Here is a 21028-nt window from a genome sequence, read left to right as displayed (position 1 = left end):
GGGTGTTCCATCTCTAGGACTGTCAGTAAGGGTTCTATACACTGAATGTTGAAAGTCATGTTGCAAATATGCCACCTAAAAAGTCTCTTTAGGGTTCAGAGAGAACATCTTATACCCAACTCCCCTGAAGGAGAGTAGTATTACTAAGTAAGGATCCTTGCCTGAGACTTTTAACAGTCTTCCCTCCTCAAGACAGGAAGTCATAGACAATGACTTTTACAGTTACTTAGTGTCCCATCTAAAACACAGGCTAAGGGCTTCCCTGGTGGTGCAGTGCTTGAGAGTCCGCCTGCTGATGCAGGGGACACGGGTTCGTGCTCCGGTCTGGGAGGATCCCACATGCCGCGGAGCAGCTGGGACCGTGAGCCATGGCCGCTGAGCCTGCACGTCTGGAGCCTGTGCTCCACAACGGGAGAGGCCACAACAGTGAGAGGCCGGTGTACAGCCAAAAAAAAAATAAAATAAAAATAAAACAAATAAATAAATAAATAATTTTAAAAAACAAAACAAAACACAGGCTAAGATTTTCCCTACTGGAAGTTTTGCTCTCAGAAAGGATACAGTTTTCATCACCCTCAGGGTTTCGGGGTGGCCCTGGCATATTCAACAAAACCAGCTTTGCTTCATGGGACTTGTTAACTATAACCTCATTGAGCTTCACTGCTGTATGCATCCGCCTCACATTGGACTGGTCCCTGGAAGGGGAGCGTGGTGGGGAAGAAACAGGTGGGTTAAGGCAAAGAGAAAACTAGGCATATCGTCAACTTTAAAAAACTTGAGATTTTAGAGATTTTTTGCTTTAACTATGATTGATGTAAAGAACAAATGATTGATTGCCTTATAATATTGATATCATAGCTTTCACATTCTACATTTGCTTGTTTTATACCAGGAACACAGTATGGACAGGAAGAAAGATGGTTAGCTTGTGTACAGTATTAACTGGTAGCTGATATGCATAGGCAAACAATAGAAAGATGGCTGGATTTGGGGTGAAATGAAGACTAGATTCTGTCCTGTGTATTCAGGCAGTGCCACATCTGTGGCACTAACTAGGATACTATGTTAAGTGATAAGCTTGTGAGTAGGAAAACTTACGGACGCATGTTAAGTAGGTCCTGGAATCCTTCCATTGACTTGGCCTTTTGCCCCCGGGATGCCATGTACTTGTCTTTCGTCCAGGTCATGTGCACCTTCTCCTGATAGGTCTCTGTCTCTTCATCCTCATCAGAGCCAATGCTGGTCAATCGTAGCATTGAATTCCGATCCTTTACCAGCTGTGCCTGAGGAAGGCCCAACATAGCTATGACTCTATACCCAATTTTCTCTCATGCTTCATCTTTAATTATTTTGAAATGTGGTTATAGTGGAATAACCAATAAAGCAATTAGGAAAGAATCTGTCATGCTGAGAACAATACTATCATCCCTTTCAGTGATAGACTTCACAGGGCCAGGATTAGGTCAGCGCAGCAAAATCTCACCTCTCTGTCACGCTCTGTTTTGGATAGTCGCATGTGCCGGAGCATCTGGGACCTTTGCTCCATCATCAGGGTGCGCTCGTAAGTATAAGCTGATATGTCACTGTCATGCTGCCGTAGATATCACACGGAGTAGGCAATAAGCACAAAAGAGAAAGAACCATATATTTTCATTTCCACTTACTAAATTACACCAGAGAAAGTATCACAATATCAACCTAGGTTTTAGTTTTTGTTCAGTCATTGAGCTACGTAAATATAATAATATTGTGGATTGTAGATCAAATCCAGAGCCCTGAGTCTTTTCCACAATCTAACCATGACATACGTGTTTCCTTGAAACACAAAACAAAAACCCCAGTCTTATTTTTTTTTAATACTTACAAGTTATTTTTTAAAAAAAGCTATGTGTGATTTTAGCACGAATATATGAACTGAAACTTAATAAAACTGTATTAAGCAGATAAGAATCTAGCAGAAATAGAAGGGCTATGGAACAAACAAACAGGAAAGCAAAAATTAAAAACTACCACTAAATACACATCACATATGCATTGTACTTATCTAGATCAACATATGAGAGTTTTGTTGGAACTAAGGAATTAATCCACATTTGCAGCTGAAGAAATTCCCAAACCAGAAGAGGTTCTAGAATGACAGGGTAGTCTCTCTTATCTCGAACTCAGCTTTCTCACCATCTCCACCACTTCCACCTCTGCCTCAATGCGAAGGTGATACAGGAAGGTGGCCAGGTCCTTCTTCATCTGAATACTGTTGTCTTCTAGTTGGGCTACTGTGAAGATCCGTATGCTGCATTTTCGCCACACCTGAGAAAGTACCACATATACATGGAAAATTAAATGCAAGAAGGCAAAAAAGAGTTATTTCTTAAAATAAATGGCACTTTTGCCTAGAACAATCTTGTACAGTTTCAGGGTATATGTTCCTAGATTCTTACTTGCCATATTATTATTTATTTACTTATTCATTTATTTTACTTACTTGCTATATTATTGTTAGGGCAAAAGCTTGACCAAGGAACACATAAAATATAGTTTAAAGGAGTTTTTATTTCATGACAAGAAAAAAACTGGCAAAACAGAAAAGATGGCACATGATACATTAAGAGAGTGCTTTACTCAGATAGCATACTGATGACACTGTGCAGACTATAATATTTACTATTTTAAATTTCAGTCTTACCAAAGGATGAACATAAATATGTATAAGATACACACACACCCTCTTAGGTTTCCAGTATTTTCGTCTTTTTCCTTTTTTTTTTTTTGCGGTACGCGGGCCTCTCACTGTTGTGGCCTTTCCTGTTGCGGAGCACAGGCTCCGGACGCGCAGGCTCAGCGGCCATGGCTCACGGGCCCAGCCGCTCCGCGGCATGCGGGATCCTCCCGGACCGGGGCACGAACCCGTGTCCCCTGCATCAGCAGGCGGACTCTCAACCACTGCGCCACCAGGGAAGCCCCAGTCTTTTTTTTTTTTTAATTCACTTATTAATGTTTTTTTCCAAGGGCTCATATGGAGTTCTATTAATTTGCTGAATTTCCCTTGGAAATAGGTATCAACTACAAAGAAAACTATTTCTTATAACGTTGAATCTGGAATCACGGAAAGCCAAGAATAATCCCCAAGTTTTCTAAGCCCCAACACTATAGAATGAAAGGAAGACTCTCTGTCTAGTGAACCAGGACAGAAGTTAAGAGAGAAAGACTTTTTTAAAAAGGTGTCAAAATACCTTGTGCTGTTTCAGTAGGAATGGTAAGAGCATGAGCATCCCCCCATCATGCACGATCCACCACACATCAATGTTGCCCTCAGAAAACTGCTCCACATTGCTGGGAAAGAAGGAGATGTTTTTAGCGACCAGCAGGGCCAGATGGGCAGCAGTTGTCACTCGAACTGTGCCTAGGGAGAAAACAGAATCAGGATAAGCAGAGATGAATCCTTAGGCTTACCTTGCTTCCTACCATGTCAGCAAAGAAAGGATAATGGCCATTGACAGTTCTTTGAGCAAGGTGTCCTATTTACACAGTAGGCTATACCAAATCAAGTAACGAAAATCATTAAGAAAAATTTGAATAGCTAACAGAATTAGACTGAGAACTATGATTTACATTACTAGGTGTATTCTGATTACTACATTTCTAAGTGGGGGATACATGAATTGGGGAGATTTTGATGCTGAAGAACAATTCTTCCAATTCCTGTGAGAATGTCAATGTGGGAGATCACACATGGAAATATGGCAATTTCAGAGGTAATTCCTAATGTAAGACTTGGCAAGATAAACAACTGATGAACATTATGTAAGGCTGGAGGGGGTGAAGAGAATCAGGTTATTACTAGTAGTAGTTATTTAGGTGCCCTTATGAGACTATGCTTCAGCAAGGACATCGTCTCTACTTTAGGAGGCTGGGGGGTGGGGTTAGGGTATATCCTCTATTTGAGCCCTCAGGATAGTATGAGAAATGTTTTGTACCAATAAAAGTCTTCCAAGCTCGAGCATCTTCACTCTGGCGCCAGCCATTTGGCCACCCCATCACCACTGTGTTGTGCTTCATGCCCCCAAGGCCACATGACTGGATGAGGTGGGAAATGCCCTCTCTCAGCTTGGCGGCCACCACCAGCTGGGAGAATCCCTTCACCTTCTCTGCCTCCATTAGATGCTTTATGGTCTGAAAGAGAGACAGAATCTCAACACTGAATTACTTCATCCTGGGTCTTTTAACTTCTTGCTCTTTCTCCGTATTATATTCCCCTCCCCCTTCCAAACTCTGCATAAGATCTACAGAACAATTCAAAAAGTTTAATTTATCCCAATGAAATTTTATTATCCTTTGCCTTTTTCACTTGCTAAGTGCTTACTACATATGTAGGTAGTTGTCTACATGTACTGATAGTTCCTCTACCTTTTCCTCTCTTCTGCTTTTCTTTCTAACATACCAAACAAATTGAGAATAGGGATCGTCACAAAGTGAATATTCAATATTCCTTCTTAATTGCCCAGGGTGAGTGTGAACATAATCTCCTTCCTTCCTTAGTCCCAGTCTTGCCCTGACTCATATTACTAGAAATTCAATATGACGATTCAGTTTCAATTTAGAATTATCTCAGGTATGTTTTCTATTTTTGTTTTTGCTACTTCCACATCCCTTTTGATATTTTAATGGTGATTACTTGCGAAACTTGTATTTGTTTTACTATTCTTTTATTTATCCAAGCCAGTCTGGAGATAATATTTCATTTAGTCTTACTTCACTCTCTTGGTAGAAAGGTAGAGAGAATAATGGTGTGGAAAATGGATATGATTTTCCCAAAGGCACAGATTAAGTCAGCGGTGTAGCTAGGATAATCAGGGTCTCTTGATTTCCAATACTGTGCTTTTTATTTATTTTTGTGATCACTCTGGACTAATGTTTCTTCAGCATTTCTAGTTCTAGGGTTTCAAAGCATTCCAAAATGAAATCCAGTAAAATTTTTGAAATGTAACTGAAATTTCTCCAGGGTGATTTCTATCATTTATAATAGAGTGAAATCTACTTTCTTCTTCAGGAAGAACTTTAATCTCCCGTAAGCTAATCAGAAGTAGCAAAGGAATCTTGGTCATAGCACCATGTAGATTAGCAAAGAGGAAGAAAATGTGCTCTTCGCTCCTTGTTGTCACAAGATTGAGAGGAACCATCACCATAGTTCAAGGGATGATTTATTTACATGACTTCTGTCAGGGCTGAGTCAATGTCTGGAGTCTATTTGGAAATAGTGCTTAGCCTTGATAATCTTATAGTTTCGAAATGCTTTTTAAATGGGAAGAATAAATTATTATCTTCTGGTTCATCGTAGTATTTGGGAGAATATGACCATTCAAGTCAGCACTATGAAGGACACCTCCTAGATCACTCAGGAAAGGGATTAATTTAGAAATCCGAGGTCTTATGACTCAACAGCACAAAACCATAAGCTAAGTTCCACGAGGTCAATAAGCCTTGACTCTTACCTGCTCAGCAGCTAAAGCTTCACCGTAGTTCTCCAGGAAGTTCCCCACGATGACAGAGCCCACAATAGTGAGACCCTTTCCTGCCTTAAGCTGTGAAGCAAAGGTGAGGAGGCGAGGATGCTTGACATGTAGGTCTTCATCTAGTTTCAGCAGTACAAGCAACTGAGGCCTGTCAAGAGGTTGGCGGGGAAGGGGGTGGGATGAGAAAACACTCTGGGTCTGGGGACAGAATGACAAGTCTACCCTTTAATTCAGGAGATCTGTATAAAACACGTACTTTGACAGAGGAAGAGATTAGAGAAAATGATAGGGTGCGGCTGCATAGTTATTCTGAATTTTCCCAGTATTACCTCAAATTGATCAGTCTTGAAGGAAGAATGAAAATGGTAGAAGTCTAGATCATATAGCACATGATTAAAAGGGAACAGAGGATCAAGAATTTAGAATCAGTCAGAGCATGTCCATTTCATGAATTCCTTGAGCCCCATGATTTCCTTATCCTGTAATCAATGAAGCACACCTTTCTGTGTGGTAACTCTGTGCCAAACACCACTAAGCTCTGTTGGTTTTTTACCTCCAGTTTTTAGTGTGTGGAGGTCCTTCTTCCAGCCGAAGCAAAGCAAATCGGGCTGCACTGAGGGACAGCCCGCGGATACCATCACCCCATTCTTTCTCAGCTCTGGGGGAGAGAGGAGAAAAGAGCAGAGACAGATTTAAACCATAAGTACAATCTCAAAAAACAGTTTACTTTTTCTTTATCTAAAAGTAACATACACACAAGGTAGAATATTAAAGCTCATATTAATTATTTATATGATGATCTCTATTAACATAATGAACCCACAGTAAGCAGATCAACACTACCCTTCACCAACACACTGCACTACACAGCCGTTCAGAATAAAGGCTGGAAGGGTCACTTAACTTGTCCTGCGATGTAACTATTCAAAAGCAATAATGTAAAATAGCAATTTGGATTAGGAAATTACTACAGATCCCAAGTTTAAATTATTTCAAAAATAATTGCAGAGAAAGCAAAACTCAATGTAATCTTCTAGATCAGAGTGTTATTTATTCCTAATTTTGGGACGTTGTTAGTGAAGTCTTAGTTGTTACAAAGTAATTCAGGACTAATTTATTTTCCATTTCAGACACAATTCCTTGCCTGAAGAGATAAGCAAGAATATTTATATTTGTGTTATACTTTGTTTTTTAATTTAAATTTTGTACTGGAGTATAGTTGGTAACAATGTTGGGTTAGTTTCAGGTGTACAGCAAAGTGATTCAGTTATACATATACGAGTATTGAGCAGAGTTCCCTGTGCTATACAGTAGGTCCTTGTTGGCTATTTTTTTTTTTTTATTTCTATTGGAGTATAGTTGATTTACAATGTTGTATTAGTTTCTGCTGTACGGCAAAGTATACTTTAACACTATCATTACTATTTCAGTACATCCTTTTAGTTATCTTTTCCCTGATCCATTCATACTTTCTCAACAGGTTCCCTTTATGATCAATGGCTTATGTCTGTAAGGTGACTAAGAGAATTAGGGGTACAAAATTTGGGTACAGATGAATGAAGTTTCCTGGATCCCTAATGCAATTTTCACCAGGCTGGCTCTAACCAAACTAGCCAGTTTCGATAGTTTTAGCAGCAATCAAGGTTGTATATCCAGACTTACCCTTGGTACTCGATGTACTTGTAGATCATACCAGCTATTACCATAGCTACGATGGCATAATACCAGGAAGAAATAAACATCAGAGCCAGACAGATACTCATTCCCATGAAAGAGAGGGCCCTAGAAAATTAAAAACAAAAAGAATTTTTTTAAATGTGTTTCTAAGCAGCTGCAAAAGAAGTCTGTGCCAAAGGTGCTTCTTAAACTGATGAGAAATTATTATTTTTAAAAATTCCAATATGTTGCAGATAGAACTTCTGTAAAATGCAATAAAAAATGAATTACTAGGGCTTCCCTGGTGGTGCAGTGGTTGAGAGTCCGCCTGCCGATGCAGGGGACACGGGTTCGTGCCCCGGTCCAGGAGGATCCCGCATGCCGCGGAGCGGCTGGGCCCGTGAGCCATGGCCGCTGAGCCTGCGCGTCCGGAGCCCGTGCTCCACAACGGGAGAGGCCACAACAGTGAGAGGCCCGCGTACCGCAAAAAATAAAAAAATTTTAAAAATAAAAAAAAAAAGAATTACTAGAAAAACTATTATAGGCTTGGATGTTGTGACAATGTCAAATTGCTATAAAGTTTCTAAATGCTTTTTCTCAGTTTTTATAGTTGTCTTATCATGGACTGGCAACAATCAATAGATCTGCACTGAGTCCTGAACCACCCTTAGTGCTGATGTTTCCCATTGCTGGAAGAACATATAAATGAATAGGGATGCTATGAAAGTCATCTGTAGTTATGAGGACAATTAATACCTACATGGGAAAGCAAAGATGGGATGTGTAGTCAAAATTATTAATAACTCTTTGATCTTTTTTAAAAAAGTATTTCACGTGAATATGACTAAAAACTTCATGAACATTTATTAACACAACTGCAGAACCCACTGGGAAAAATCTCCCATTAGTTTCTTTACTTTACATAAGGAACATGGAAGAAAATAACGAAATTCTTGTTTTGATCAAATAGGTAGACAACTATGCTTACTGAAGTTGTTTTCTGTACAGAATGAACTTAGTTGTATGACAAATCTCAAAGAACAAATAGAACAGTTGTTAATCTGGAGAAAATTAGGATCTAATGAATGAAAATATAGAGTGTAAAGAGAAAGAGAAAAAGTAACAAAAGCAAAATAGTAACACAAAAAAGTTCAGAATGAACTTTTTTTTTTTTTGCAGTATGCGGGCCTCTCACTGTTGTGGCCTCTCACTTTGCGGAGCACAGGCTCCGGACGCGCAGGCTCAGCGGCCATGGCTCACGGACCCAGCCGCTCCGCGGCATGTGGGATCTTCCCGGACCGGGGCACGAACCCGTGCCCCCTGCATCGGCAGGCGGACTCTCAACCACTGCACCACCAGGGAAGGCCCATAATGAACTTTTAACTAAAGTTAAAGCTAGAAGGAGGACTAGAGGTGTTAAGATCAGTTGAAGATCTAAATTTGTGCCAGATAAAGGTTACATCACTACCCACCACTGGTAAGTGAAACTAGAAAGGGATCAAGGAAAAAGTCAGCAAAGAGGAATGGAGCAACAGGTACATACAGGGCATATTAAAGAACCTCTAGCTGTGACAGAAAAGAAATGGAAAGAAATGGGATGGTAGCTAAAAACGTGGTGGCTCCTTTAGGACTGAGGAGACGTGAACACAACAGCAGCAGCTGTAGCAACATTTCATTGAGAGCTTCACTGTGTACCTGCACAGTGTACAGGCACTGTGCTCAGCACTTTACATTATCTCAAAACAACCCTATGAGATAGATAATACTATTAGTCCCATTTTACAAATGAATAAAATGAAATTTTATGTGGTTATGTGCTTTGTTGAAAGTTACAAACTAGGAAATAGTAGAGCTGACACTTGAACTCAGGTCATCTGACTCCATAGCTCATACTCCTTTCTTTAAATTTTTTTTTAAAAAATTAATCAATTAATTAATTTTGGCTGGGCTGGGTCTTCGTTGCGGCACGCAGGCATCTGTAGTTGCGGCACATGGGCTCTAGAGCACGCAGACTCAATAGTTGAGGTGTGTGGGATCTTAGTTCCCCGACCAGGGATCGAACCCGGGCCCCCTGCATCAGGAGTGTGGAGTCTTAACCACTGGACCACCAGGGAAGTCCCCTCATGCTCTTAACTACTAAATAAAATCACATTAAGGAAGGGAGTCTGAGAATCAAAACTGATGAAAACTGATGCGAATACGAGGATAAATGGAAAGAAATGAAGCCCAGTGCTTAGCTAAGAGGGAAACAGGCAATCAGATATGCAAAGGGTAGGTTGTTTTAACCTGAAGAACACAGCAGCCTGGAAGTATTTATTTCACAGTTTTGATCTTTATTCTCAAGTGGGTATTATAAGTTATTATAAAACCATATATAAAAAAAAACCACAGTAGGATGGTGGAAGTTCATGTGAGCACTGGAAGTTGCAACAGACAGTAGGAAATGGGTGACCAAGAAAAAATTGTATCGAGAACTCAGAATCTCCTAGTTTTCTAGTTCAATGATGGGTTCTCTCCAAATGTGGGGAAGAAGAAGAAAAAAAAGCTGACTCACCAGTGGTAGTAGCGGAACCGGGGTCTCCAATTGGGTGTTCGAAGTAATGTTTGCAAGGCACATGCCAAGTTCACGAAGAGGTAACACATGAGAAAAAACCTGGCAGAATAAAATAAGTAAGAGGAATGATTACTACTGTAAAATAATTCTTCAAAGGTTACTTTAGATAACTAGAGAGATTCGCTATATTTAAGCCTTTGTTCTAGGCCACTAGCGTTTAATTAAGACTAGGGTGTAGAGGAACTTAACCTCCACGCAAACCTGCTCAACCTCCGCAGTTCTCTCTCAGTGAAAGACACGACCACTCTTTACCCAGTTCTTCTTGGGACAATCCCGGTTTCCTCTTCACTACTCAACCTTGTTCCAAATTCACTTATCAAGTCCTATGGATTCTACCTATTTACAAATCTCTAAACTTTTCCCCCCTCCTTTCCACCTCTACTTCTATGAGCATAGTTGAGGCTCTCATTTCTTCTTTGTTGGATTAGTGAAATAAGCTTCCAGCTGGCACTCCCAGCTCAATTTTGGCCTCCTTCTAACCTCTCTTTTATACTGAATTGATCATTATGAAACAGAAACATGATAATTTTGTTCTCAAAGGATTACCCACTACTTTCAGGTAGAAGTTCCAGGTCCTTTGTGATCTGGCTCTACCTATTTCCCCGCTCTGCACCTCTCCAACCCGCAACCTCCCACTCGATCAAAGCCAAACCTTCGCTTCTCCAGATGTGCTGCACTATTTCATCTCTCGGTTCCTTCACACACGTTCCCTGCCTGGGATCTCTTTGACCCCTTCACTGATTAGCAATCCTTCAAGATACAAGTGTCACTTCTTCCAGAAAACCTTTCCTGAGTCTCAGTCTTTGGAGCTCATATAGTGCTCAGTATTCACCTTGACCACAGTACTCATCACACTAGACAGGGATCACTGGTTTCTTTATCTATCTACCACCAATTCTCTGAGGTTGTGTCTCAGCCACCTTATGCTTATTCTCAGCATACTGCCCAGTGCCAGGGAGGTAGTAAGTCATCAATAAGTCAATAAGTTGAATGACTAGTAGTAAAAGCTACAATCAGTTGATAACGAATCAGAAATGAAGGCAAAGAACTTTTGAAGTTATGCAGGTAGAAAGAAACCATGACAACTTATGAAGTTAGCCTTACATGAAAAGTCTCAGGAATATTTATTATTTAGGTGAAGTTACACCTATACTTGGTTCTCTCTGTTATCACTACTCTCACATGCCTGATGGAAATCAACATGTATTATACATCACATAAGCAAGAGTAAGTGAAAAGAATAACTGGCTCTTACATGGAAAGAATTGGGGCCACAAGATCCAGGGAGGCAATAAGGATTCCCAGCTCTGCAATGACAGCAGTTAGAAGTAAAGCCCAGGTAGGTTCCCCATTGGCTTTGCTGTGACCAAACACCTGTACATAGAAGGGAAATATCAGACACAGGAGTGTGGGGAGGGTTTGAGTCAATGCTCCCTGATTCCTCTATGCTATAGTTTCACAGCTCTGAAAAATAATAGTATTACAACTGTGGTAGCTTTTAAATGCCTTTACCCCACTCACATGTAAACTCATACTAGAGATTTAGAGGGTCTTGTGCTAAAAACCCACGTCTTCATATTATACGATCCAGTAATTCCTAGGCCTTATGAAGATCACACTGTTTCTTGTAAAACCTGGGAAAACAGGAAGAGGGCATAGGACAGGGTCACTCACCCTCAGAAAGGGTATGATGTTATCCTTGGCTATAGCCTGTAGCAGCCTCGGTGCACCTGTGAGACTCTGAAGTCCAGCCCCACACGTGGAGAAGAAGGAGCCAATAACAATCACCCACGGGGATGGCCAAGATAAGGTACCCACCACGAGATTACCTTTCACAGCATCCCCAAACCTGGGAGAGAAATCAGAGTGAGGAAATTTGGCCTGGAAATAAGTTTAGACGAAACAACTAGACTGACATTCCCCCAATTTTTCTATTTATAATTTTTAGAGAATCAAAATTGAGATAGACATGAATAATAATAAATATAAACGTAGGTAGATCTGATCAAAAGGCACTAGTAGCCTATATTAAGAAAGAAAATAACCTGTAGGGCCAGAAAATAATCTAAGCTTTAATTAAAGCTTTCCCCCTCAAATTATCAAAATATCTACTCTGCAGAAAAACTGTAAAAGTATAGAAAAATACAAAAAAATCAGGAAGGAAATCCATAATCATAACGTAACTGCTAACATTTTGCATACCTTGCATATTTTAGTGTTTGCTATGTTTTTAAAAACATGGATGAGACCACACTGCACCTATCCTTCTGTATTCTTTTTAAACTTATAAGCAATTTCCTATGTCATGAAAAACTCATGAATAAACATTTTTACACGTTTCTTTACATTATCATAATTTACATTATCCATTCCTCTAGTGTTGATTTTCTACTACAGAAAATTCTGTGATTGACATCTTTATGCACATATCCACATTCACATTTCAAATTTTTTTTCCTTATGGTAGATTCCTAAGAGGGAATAACTGCAACAAAAGGGCTCAACATCGTTAAATATTTCAAAGCACTACCAAAGTGCTTTCCAGAAAGGGTATACTGGATTTATTCCCACTGGAAGTAGATGAAGGTTCATGTCTTACGGCACATACCTATTTCACACCAGCTCTGAGTATTAAAATTTTAAGTCACTGCTAACTTGATGGGTAAAACATGGCGTCTCATTGTTTAATTATTTATGGTTTTAATGATTTTTTACAATGTATCACGCACACAAAAGAAATGTGCAAAAACTAAATGCATATTTCAATAAATTTTCACAAAGCAAACATCCACGTAAAACATCCAGTCAAGAAACAGAACACACTGCCAGCACCCAAAATCCTCTCTTATGCCCACTCACCAGCTCTTTCTCCCTCCCCACTCTCCTAATTTTTAATGCTATATAGTTTTACCTGTTTTTAAACTTTATATAAATGAAACAGTATATATGTTTTGTGTTTGGTTTCTTTGATTCAACATTGTGAAATTTTTCTTTTTTTCTTTTGGTACATAGCTGTGGTTCATTAATTTTCGCTGCTGTATAGTTTTCCATCACATGAATACATAATTTATTCATTCTACTGCGGATGGACATTTGGACTATTTCCAGATTTTGCCTCGTAAGAACAATTCCACTGAAAGAACCCTTGTGCACACTTCTTAATGCACACATGTATGCATTTGTGTTGGATATACCTAGTAGTGGAATTGCTGGCTCATCAGGTATGCATATGTTCAACTTTAGGAGATAATGTCCAACAGTTTTCTGAAGTGGTATTCTAATTTACACTTTCTATAATTTTTATATTATAATTTACCAAAGCTCTATAAACCCATTTTCAATCACAATCATATAGAAATAATAAACTGTGTTACTTATTTATTTTTGTTAACAATATTTATATAGCATCTATTAGAGTTCTTGTCCTCAAAGAATTCAATCTAGTATAGGGGACAGAAATATGAAATCAAGTAGCTGCAATACAGTATTTTAAGTGCAATAATACAATATGTTCAGTAGAGTGGCTGAACAAAGGGAGGAGCGGTTATCTGTTGTGTGAGTCTGGGAAAGCTTCACAGGATAAAGGACACTTAGTCTAGTCTTAGAGATTGAATATAAGTCTGCCAGGTGGGAGTAACCCATTCTAAGCAAATAACATTGAACCCACAAATATGTGGCTGGATGGAGAGTTGAAACAACAATATTTACTCTGTGTTATGGCTGGAGCTTAGGGAGTTTTTGAGGGAACGGTGGGAGATGAGATCAGAAAGAGGTAGAGAGGGCAAGACCGAAGTAATGAGCATTAAGGGGCTTTGGCCGGCTCTGAGCAGGAAGGTCCTATGATCAAATTTTGTGTTTTAGAAAAACCATTCTGGTGACAGTGTAGAAGAAAGATTAGAAGGTAGTAAAACTGAAAGGGAGAGTATTACAATAATCTAGGCAAAAGATCCTGAAGGCCTGTACAGAGTGATGGGGATAAAAATAGTGGAAAGAATGAGATCTAGTAAGAATGAAGGGTGAAATTTATAGGGCTTAGAAACCAACTGGATGAGGGAATTGATGGAAGAAGTCTAGGATGACACCTAGGTTTCTGTTTTGAGAAAGGGATGAATGGTAAGGCTATTAATTCCTCAAGATGGGGAAAAAGGGAAGAGATATAGCAGGTTTTGGAGGAAGAGTTTTCTAGAAATCTCTTGCAAAACATTTCTTTTTTTGTGTATTCACAGATGAAAGGAAAAACACTCAGCAGCCTTCATGAAGGAAATGAAGAAAGTAAGTTTCAAGATTTTATTTAGAATGCCAATCAGAGACACTTATGTCTCATAGAGGAGATGCTAGAAACAATTTTTAAATTTTTATTTTTTATGATTTGCCCTCCTTTACTGTTAGTTTTCCAACAGCTCTCTTTACTGTACAGAAAAGTCCTCATTATTCAGACAAATTCAATGCTTTATGAAGTCCTATATCCACTGCATCTTATACAACAACATACTGGCCCTTATTATACAGCTCCCTTTTGGGGACCTATATACATGTATTTTCTAATTGTTAGTTGTGATATATATCTCAGGTGGGTTTTGAGTTTATAACTGTCTTGGGGCTGTTTGGGATGATCAGACATAATGGAAGATAGACACACGATTGTTACAAAGAAATCAACTACTCACTTGTCTCTGAGAACAACACCTTCAATACATGCACCAAAAAGGACAACATTGCTTAAATCTATGATATTGAGAGTCAAGGAAACTGATGTTCACCTTCTAATATGAACATAAACACTCAGGAAACTTCTTCTATCAGTAAAATGAGTGGCTAAATTCACTTATCTCATAAATTCTTTCTTGAGTTTTAGAGATGAGGTGGGTAGATTATCTGATGTGAAGTGAGGTGGTAAAAAGCAGATATCTTTATTACCAGGATAAAAATACTGATCACCCTTGTTCTACGGCTGTTCCTATGACAAAGACTCAGACTGGATCCATCAAAAGGATACAAACAAAGGAGGTAGTCAGGATGGCGAGGATAGTGCCAATGGGAATAGACTTTTGCGCATCTTTCAGATCTCCAGATCTGTTTGATCCAGCCATGATACCTTTAGAAAAGGAAAAAAGAACAAGTTAACTTCTTCAGTTCCTGGACACTTTTGATATTCACATTGCTATCAAAGACTACAGGCAAATCTGGGAATCCTGAGAATATAGTTTCGTGTAAGGAAAATCACTCCCTGGGTCTGATTGTTTGTAAAATAGGCAACAGCCCATCTGCTTACCTGTGACAGACGGAAAGAAGATCCCCACCAGAAGAGTGAAAGAGGTGGTAATGTCAACAAGGACATACTCATGGTTTAAGCTGCCTAAGACATCAGAAGATTTGGCTGAGGGCTTTTCAATGATCTCTCCCTTTGGTATATAATTACTCCAAAGATTCTCTGCAGTGGGAAAAAAGGGTATATAAGCAGCAGCACTATGGAAAGGACATAATTAGATAATGTTCTAGCCAACAACATTCTAAGTCAGATTCATCATTTATATAGCTTTTAAGGGTATGTTTGCTTCTACATGAGCACAGATATATGCACATATATATCATATAACAAAGCACACATAAATAAAAACCTAATGCCTTTTCTCATCTGGTTCAAATGTAATTTGACAAAATACTTTGGTACATACAAATGCAGCTAAGTTTACCAATGCAGATTAGTAAAAGTTAAGCGAACTAAAGCTAAATGCCTTATAAAACCTATTTAAAAAAAAATTAGGCATCAATGCTATTTTGAACATCTAAGTGTAAACTTGCTTACGTGCAAAGAAATTTGTGGGCCAAACAGTTAAAATAGGAGTCACTTACGGAGAATTTCAAAAATTTAGATGAGTTAGGAAAACACACATGTGGATGTGATGACATTAAAATAATTCTAGCTGTCACTGTGGGGAAAACATTGGCAATTTTATAATAACACAGAGAATACTTTATTATCTTAAGTTAAAAAGTCATTTGCTCAGCTCTGCATTCAAGAGCAGTACATTTTAGCAGACAACACTGCAAGGGAGTCCCGAAAAAGGATAAAATCACTAACAGAAAAGCAGAAAGATGTTGAATTAAGAGCTGTGTGCTGAACTTAAGAAGGGAAGTGGCACCGTGGCAGTATTGATGGACAATAGATGAGTCTAAGATGGCAAAGTCTCGGGACTTCCCTGGAGGTCCAGTGGTTAAGTCTCCGCAGGGGGTGTGGGTTCGACGCCTGGTTGGGGAACTAAGATCCCACAAGTCGCATGGCATGACCAAAAAATAAAAATAAAGGCTCAACAAGATGGCAAAGCCCTCCTCAGAGAAAAATTTTAAAAATGTGTCCCCAACCCTCCCAACTCACCTGTAATGACACCACTAGCCAATCCAGGGATGCCCTGGATTGAAGTGACATTATTGTGAACAAAGTATTCATCACAGGTGGCATTGAAAAACTGACTTGAATTACAGAAGAAGCCCCATAACTTTGACGGTACTGTCATGTTGTTAATTTCCTTGGTCTTCGAGCAAATATCAATGTGCCTTGATGAAAGGGTGCGGTTGCCCAGCATGCAGACCCTAAATGAGAACAAACAGGGAGGAGAAAGATGAAGCAAGGGGAAAAAAGTATTTTAAAAAAGAAAATAGGTTAGAAACAGGTTAGTATATAGGTATGCTCAAGAAAAAAAAAAATCTCATCTCTAAGAGTTTTTACTGTCATAGATGGTTAAAGAACTAATAATGACTAGCTCTGTGAATGGTGTCTTACATTTTCTGCCAGTGTAATCCTTACAGCGATCTCACAAAATATGTACTAGTATTTCTACATTGTGGATGGAGGAACTGAAGTTTAGGGAGAAAAAGGAGTCTGCCCGAGGTCATACAGGTGGTAGGCAGTAGTGACAGAATTCAAATAGAAGAACTGTCTGAAGACGCTGTGCTGAGTCATCTTCCAGAATTTTTAGGTTATTAACCAATTGTTAGGTCTTAAAAGAATCTTAGAGTCCATTTGTTCTTCTTCCACACACACACACACACACACACACACACACACACACACACACACACATCTACCCCTTTCTCTTTGGCCTAAGAAAAAGCCTTATGTTCATAACAACTCCCTTGAAAATGTTATGCTAAAGGTCAGAGCTTCTGTCTTCTGTTTCAAGGAAGACAGCTTGGCTAGAATTAGGCCATCCGTCTATGGCCTAATAAAAAACTGTTTTTGAACTTAAGCCCAGACCCAGTAGGGGTGAGGGTAGTTAAGGATAATACAAATACAAACTGCTGATTTTATTTTTTTTCATTCACCCAGAGATATAAATATGAATAAAGGAATAATACACCCACAGTTAAAAATACCTCTCAGGAGGAAAAAAGCAACTTTTCAAATCTGCAAAATGATAGCATACATATGCAATAAGCCATGTACCCATTACTCAGCTTCAACAACTCTCAACATTTCCCAGTACTGTTTCATGCATTCCTCTAGGTTTTTTGGCTTGTTCTGCTGAAATATTTTAACAAAAATACCACACATCATGAACTTTTGCCCACCATAAAAGAGGAAAAGCATCAAAGGAGAACTTGAGGCAAAATGGAATTTCCCAAGTTAAGATATAGGCAGAATGTAGCCTTCAAGTGGGTCTCCAGTTGCTTGGCAGCCCCTAGACAACCAGACTGAAAATTTATGATGGAATCTATTACTGACATCATTTAGCATAGCAGAAGAAACACTGAACTGGGAATCAGGAAATCACAGGATCCAATTTCTTGCTCTGACAATTATTAACTTTGGGGCAGGTCATTTAACCTCTATGGACCTGTTTTTTCATCTTCAAAAATCTATTTTTCTGTAATCAGGTTAAATCAACATAAGACTGATGAGTTTGATCCCTGAGTGATCAGGATGACTCTTCAAAGACAGTCACTGTAATAAGGTGACAGACAACACTCAGTGCCGTCTAGTCCCTATGCCACTAGTCAAATGGAAAACAGGTGAGCCTGTGAGTCACGCATCTGTACAAATCCATTTCTACTTCAAAAAATATACCTTAGCTTTGCGCAGTGGCAGTATCGTAGCCAATGAGGTTTATCTGAGGTGCGATTATTGCTAATTGAAAAAATATACCTTAAGGTACCTGTACTACTTATGGTATGTAATATAATATATATATAGAAAGATATATATGCAAAAGATGTGACATTTATTTCCCTTTATTTTATGACTAGAAAGTCCATTACTGTACTAACAGCAGAACAAAAAATTTAATTATAAATATTTAGGTAGGAATCTAGGTTTCCTTGATCTCTTGATTCTTCATCAATAAAAGGAATCTAACCTTTAAATACTTTATAAAGGTTGCTGGCAAAACTACGCTGTTTGAAAAGGCCTTTATGAATAGTTCAAATATGCATAATCATTATCAGGAGGTTTTGAAAAAACCCACTATCTATATCCAAATGACTGTCATGGCTGCCAGTTTTATACTTGGGACACAAAGAAGAGGATCAACACGACACAATTTGCTGGGAGGCTTCCCGCACAGATGCTAACTGGGCTTATCCAAGAGGGAAATCTCAGAGAAACTGTGAGATTCTGACTTGAAATGATCACATCACCAGATACTGTTAATGACTACCAAATAATGATGGCTAGTCAGAGAGACACGTACGGGAAGTGTGGAGGGGCAAAAGAAGACTTGATGGCTCCAGCATAGATGGCCAAGATGGACACAATGACACAGGCCAGAAAGAGTGAGGCAAACTTGTTCACATAGCGTACACCGATGAATACCACCAATACCATGAGGACCAAGAAGGCTGTGCCGTAGACACGCATGTTATTTAGCATGGCTGCTGACTCCTTGAGCGCATCGTCACTATGAAAGATGGCAGCTTGGGGGACAATATATACCTGTTAGGCAAAAGAAGCAGAAAATAAGGTCACTTCAAAATAATCAAATAAAAGGGCTGTTGTAGTTTGCATTTACTTTCACGAAGGAAAGCAAAACTGAGGCAGAAAATGACTGGAGACATAGCCTAATTCATATTTCGATCTAAAATGCCTACAGAAATGAGATATCATGGATTTTTTTTAAAGTCTACATGCCAGGGCTTCCCTGGTGGTGCAGTGGTTAAGAATCCTCCTGCTAATGCAGGGGACATGAGTTCAAGCCCTGGTCCGGGAAGATCCCAAATGCTGCGGAACAACTAAGCCCGTGCGCCACAACTACTGAGCCTGCGCTCTAGAGCCCAGGAGCCACAACTACTGAGCTCACGTGGCACAACTACTGAAGCCCGCATGCCTAGAGCCTGTGCTCCGCAACAAGAGAAGCCACCGCAATGAGAAGCCCGCGCACTGCAACGAAGAGCCAACGCAGCCAAAAATTTAAAAATAAATAAATAAATAAATAAATTAAATAAAGTCTACGTGCCATTCTGAATACTTACACTCCCAAATGGAAAAACAAGGAATGTGTTAATAATTTATTTAAAGTGTTATACAAAATAATTGTAATGATTATCTTGAGTCCTACTTCTGCTATCGTTACTTTAAATAGTAAGAAATATATCCTAGTGAATAAATAAATGAAAAACGTTTTGTTTCATTGGGATAAAGACATCAAAAGAGATAAACTTTCTTTTATTTTTCCCCCACTAGCCCAAGTCTTGCCTCTGAGACTTTAACTTTTTGGTTGAGGTGGCAGGGTGCTGGTGATTGGGTGGAGGGGAAGGAGTAGGCAGGCAAAAGATACCCTCAACCTTTCTCACTCATATTCACAGTACAAGGTCAATAACAGGTTAGCAGTCAATCACTTGATTGATTCCTGTAGCTGATTTCTCAGAAGCTTTGATATCCAATGGCAAAATAAATCCAAATCTATATCTTTTCTATACTTTAGACCACAATTAAGTCATTACTCACCAGAAAAATTTCAATGGCACCAAGGATATACATGGCTGCTGCAAATGTGGTACCAAGATAAAAGCAGAGGCCAACAGCCCCACCAAACTCTGGGCCCAGTGCTCGGGAAATCATAAAGTATGAGCCCCCAGCTAAAAGGCAAAACAGAAGGTGAACAGGATAAAAAAAAAAGTATGTAAGTAACAGGAATGTAAACAAGTCGTAAAAAAGGATAAATGTTTCAGGCTTTTTGAAAACCCTGAGTATGATAAAAAGTAGATTTCCTGGTAGGGAGTAAAAGATGAAACCTGCATACTGCACATCTAATGTTCCACATAAATCAGCACAATTTGTCAGTATTACTTAGAAAAATATCAGAGGATATTTACTACAGGCATGAGATAGATGAATAAAATATATATTCTAAGTAAAAGAAGCTAAGAATGCAGTAGAAATTACGGATTCTAGCTTAAAACATACAGAGAGTTTTAAAAGAAGGTATTCTGAAGTCAAATAGTGTTAGTGCCTGTGGCCACTAACTAAATAGTATTCTGTGCCTTGGAAGTTTGCACCTCTGGCTTTATAGTAGAAATATACAGTAATCAATGACAATCCCTGAAATCCAGCCTTAGCTACTGACCTGGCACCACTCCATTAGTGGCAATGGCACTCATGGAGATAGCAGTCAACATTGTCTGTAAAGAAAGAGAAAGGAGAAGACTGTTACTGTATAAAGACGACATTTCTGTACTACTTTCCCATCTGTGGACCTCAGAGCACTTATCAAATATTTAATTCTACCTACTTTTATGGAGGGAGTTGCCTGTCATACCAAATGGTATGCAAATGAGATGTGCTTCAACACGCTACACTAGTCACACTACTGGTGTCTTGAGTACTCTGTTAAAACACTCCTACATCATAATCAGTAGGTTAGGTGCTATTAAGAACCACTGATCTCACCCTGGTCTCCTAGTTAAAAACTTGGTAAACAGATTGGAAACTGACTAAAGACTGGCTACAATAACAAGAATAATATTCAGTAAGAAGGGGAACCACCGAAGACTTCTGAGATCATGAGAACTGTATTTTAAAAACATTACCTGATAGCAGCAGAGTACAGAATGGACTGAAGATAGGAAGTAGATGGAGGCAGAGTGACTTGTTAGTAGGCTATTGTGGTAGTTCAGTGAGAGGTAAAGACTGCAGTGGTAGAAGTGGGAATATAAAGACAGCGTTGAACAAAAGAGATTTCAGAGGGAGACCTGACTGGCTTTGATAGCTGATGAGATATGAGAGGCAATCAAGGAGCCAAATACGGCCCTGAAG

General features: G+C 39.2%; 1 protein-coding gene and 1 pseudogene across 2 annotated transcripts in view; one reads left to right on the top strand and one right to left on the bottom strand.

The window, feature by feature from the left end:
- SLC12A6 (solute carrier family 12 member 6) overlaps window positions 1–21028 on the bottom strand; it is an 85220-nt gene that overhangs the window by 3739 nt on the left and 60453 nt on the right. For both annotated transcript variants that reach the window (XM_060146846.1, XM_060146853.1), the window contains exons 6-24: window positions 20340–20394; window positions 19721–19851; window positions 18468–18709; window positions 16157–16371; window positions 15053–15211; window positions 14777–14875; window positions 14448–14505; window positions 11455–11629; window positions 11036–11154; window positions 9721–9819; window positions 7173–7292; window positions 6064–6168; window positions 5490–5658; window positions 3975–4170; window positions 3231–3400; window positions 2176–2307; window positions 1484–1591; window positions 1099–1283; window positions 562–695 (exon numbers count right to left, since the gene is read on the bottom strand). In XM_060146846.1, coding sequence (XP_060002829.1) covers window positions 562–695; window positions 1099–1283; window positions 1484–1591; window positions 2176–2307; window positions 3231–3400; window positions 3975–4170; window positions 5490–5658; window positions 6064–6168; window positions 7173–7292; window positions 9721–9819; window positions 11036–11154; window positions 11455–11629; window positions 14448–14505; window positions 14777–14875; window positions 15053–15211; window positions 16157–16371; window positions 18468–18709; window positions 19721–19851; window positions 20340–20394 — 2671 coding nt within the window. The remainder of the gene's footprint in view (window positions 1–561; window positions 696–1098; window positions 1284–1483; window positions 1592–2175; window positions 2308–3230; window positions 3401–3974; window positions 4171–5489; window positions 5659–6063; window positions 6169–7172; window positions 7293–9720; window positions 9820–11035; window positions 11155–11454; window positions 11630–14447; window positions 14506–14776; window positions 14876–15052; window positions 15212–16156; window positions 16372–18467; window positions 18710–19720; window positions 19852–20339; window positions 20395–21028) is intronic.
- On the top strand, window positions 17849–17979 carry LOC132504993 (U4 spliceosomal RNA; annotated as a pseudogene).

This window comes from Lagenorhynchus albirostris, chromosome 1 (assembly GCF_949774975.1).
Source record: "Lagenorhynchus albirostris chromosome 1, mLagAlb1.1, whole genome shotgun sequence".
Lineage (NCBI taxonomy): Eukaryota > Metazoa > Chordata > Mammalia > Artiodactyla > Delphinidae > Lagenorhynchus > Lagenorhynchus albirostris.
The sequence above is the reverse complement of the archived record's forward strand: the minus strand, read 5'-3'. Positions and strand labels throughout refer to the sequence as shown.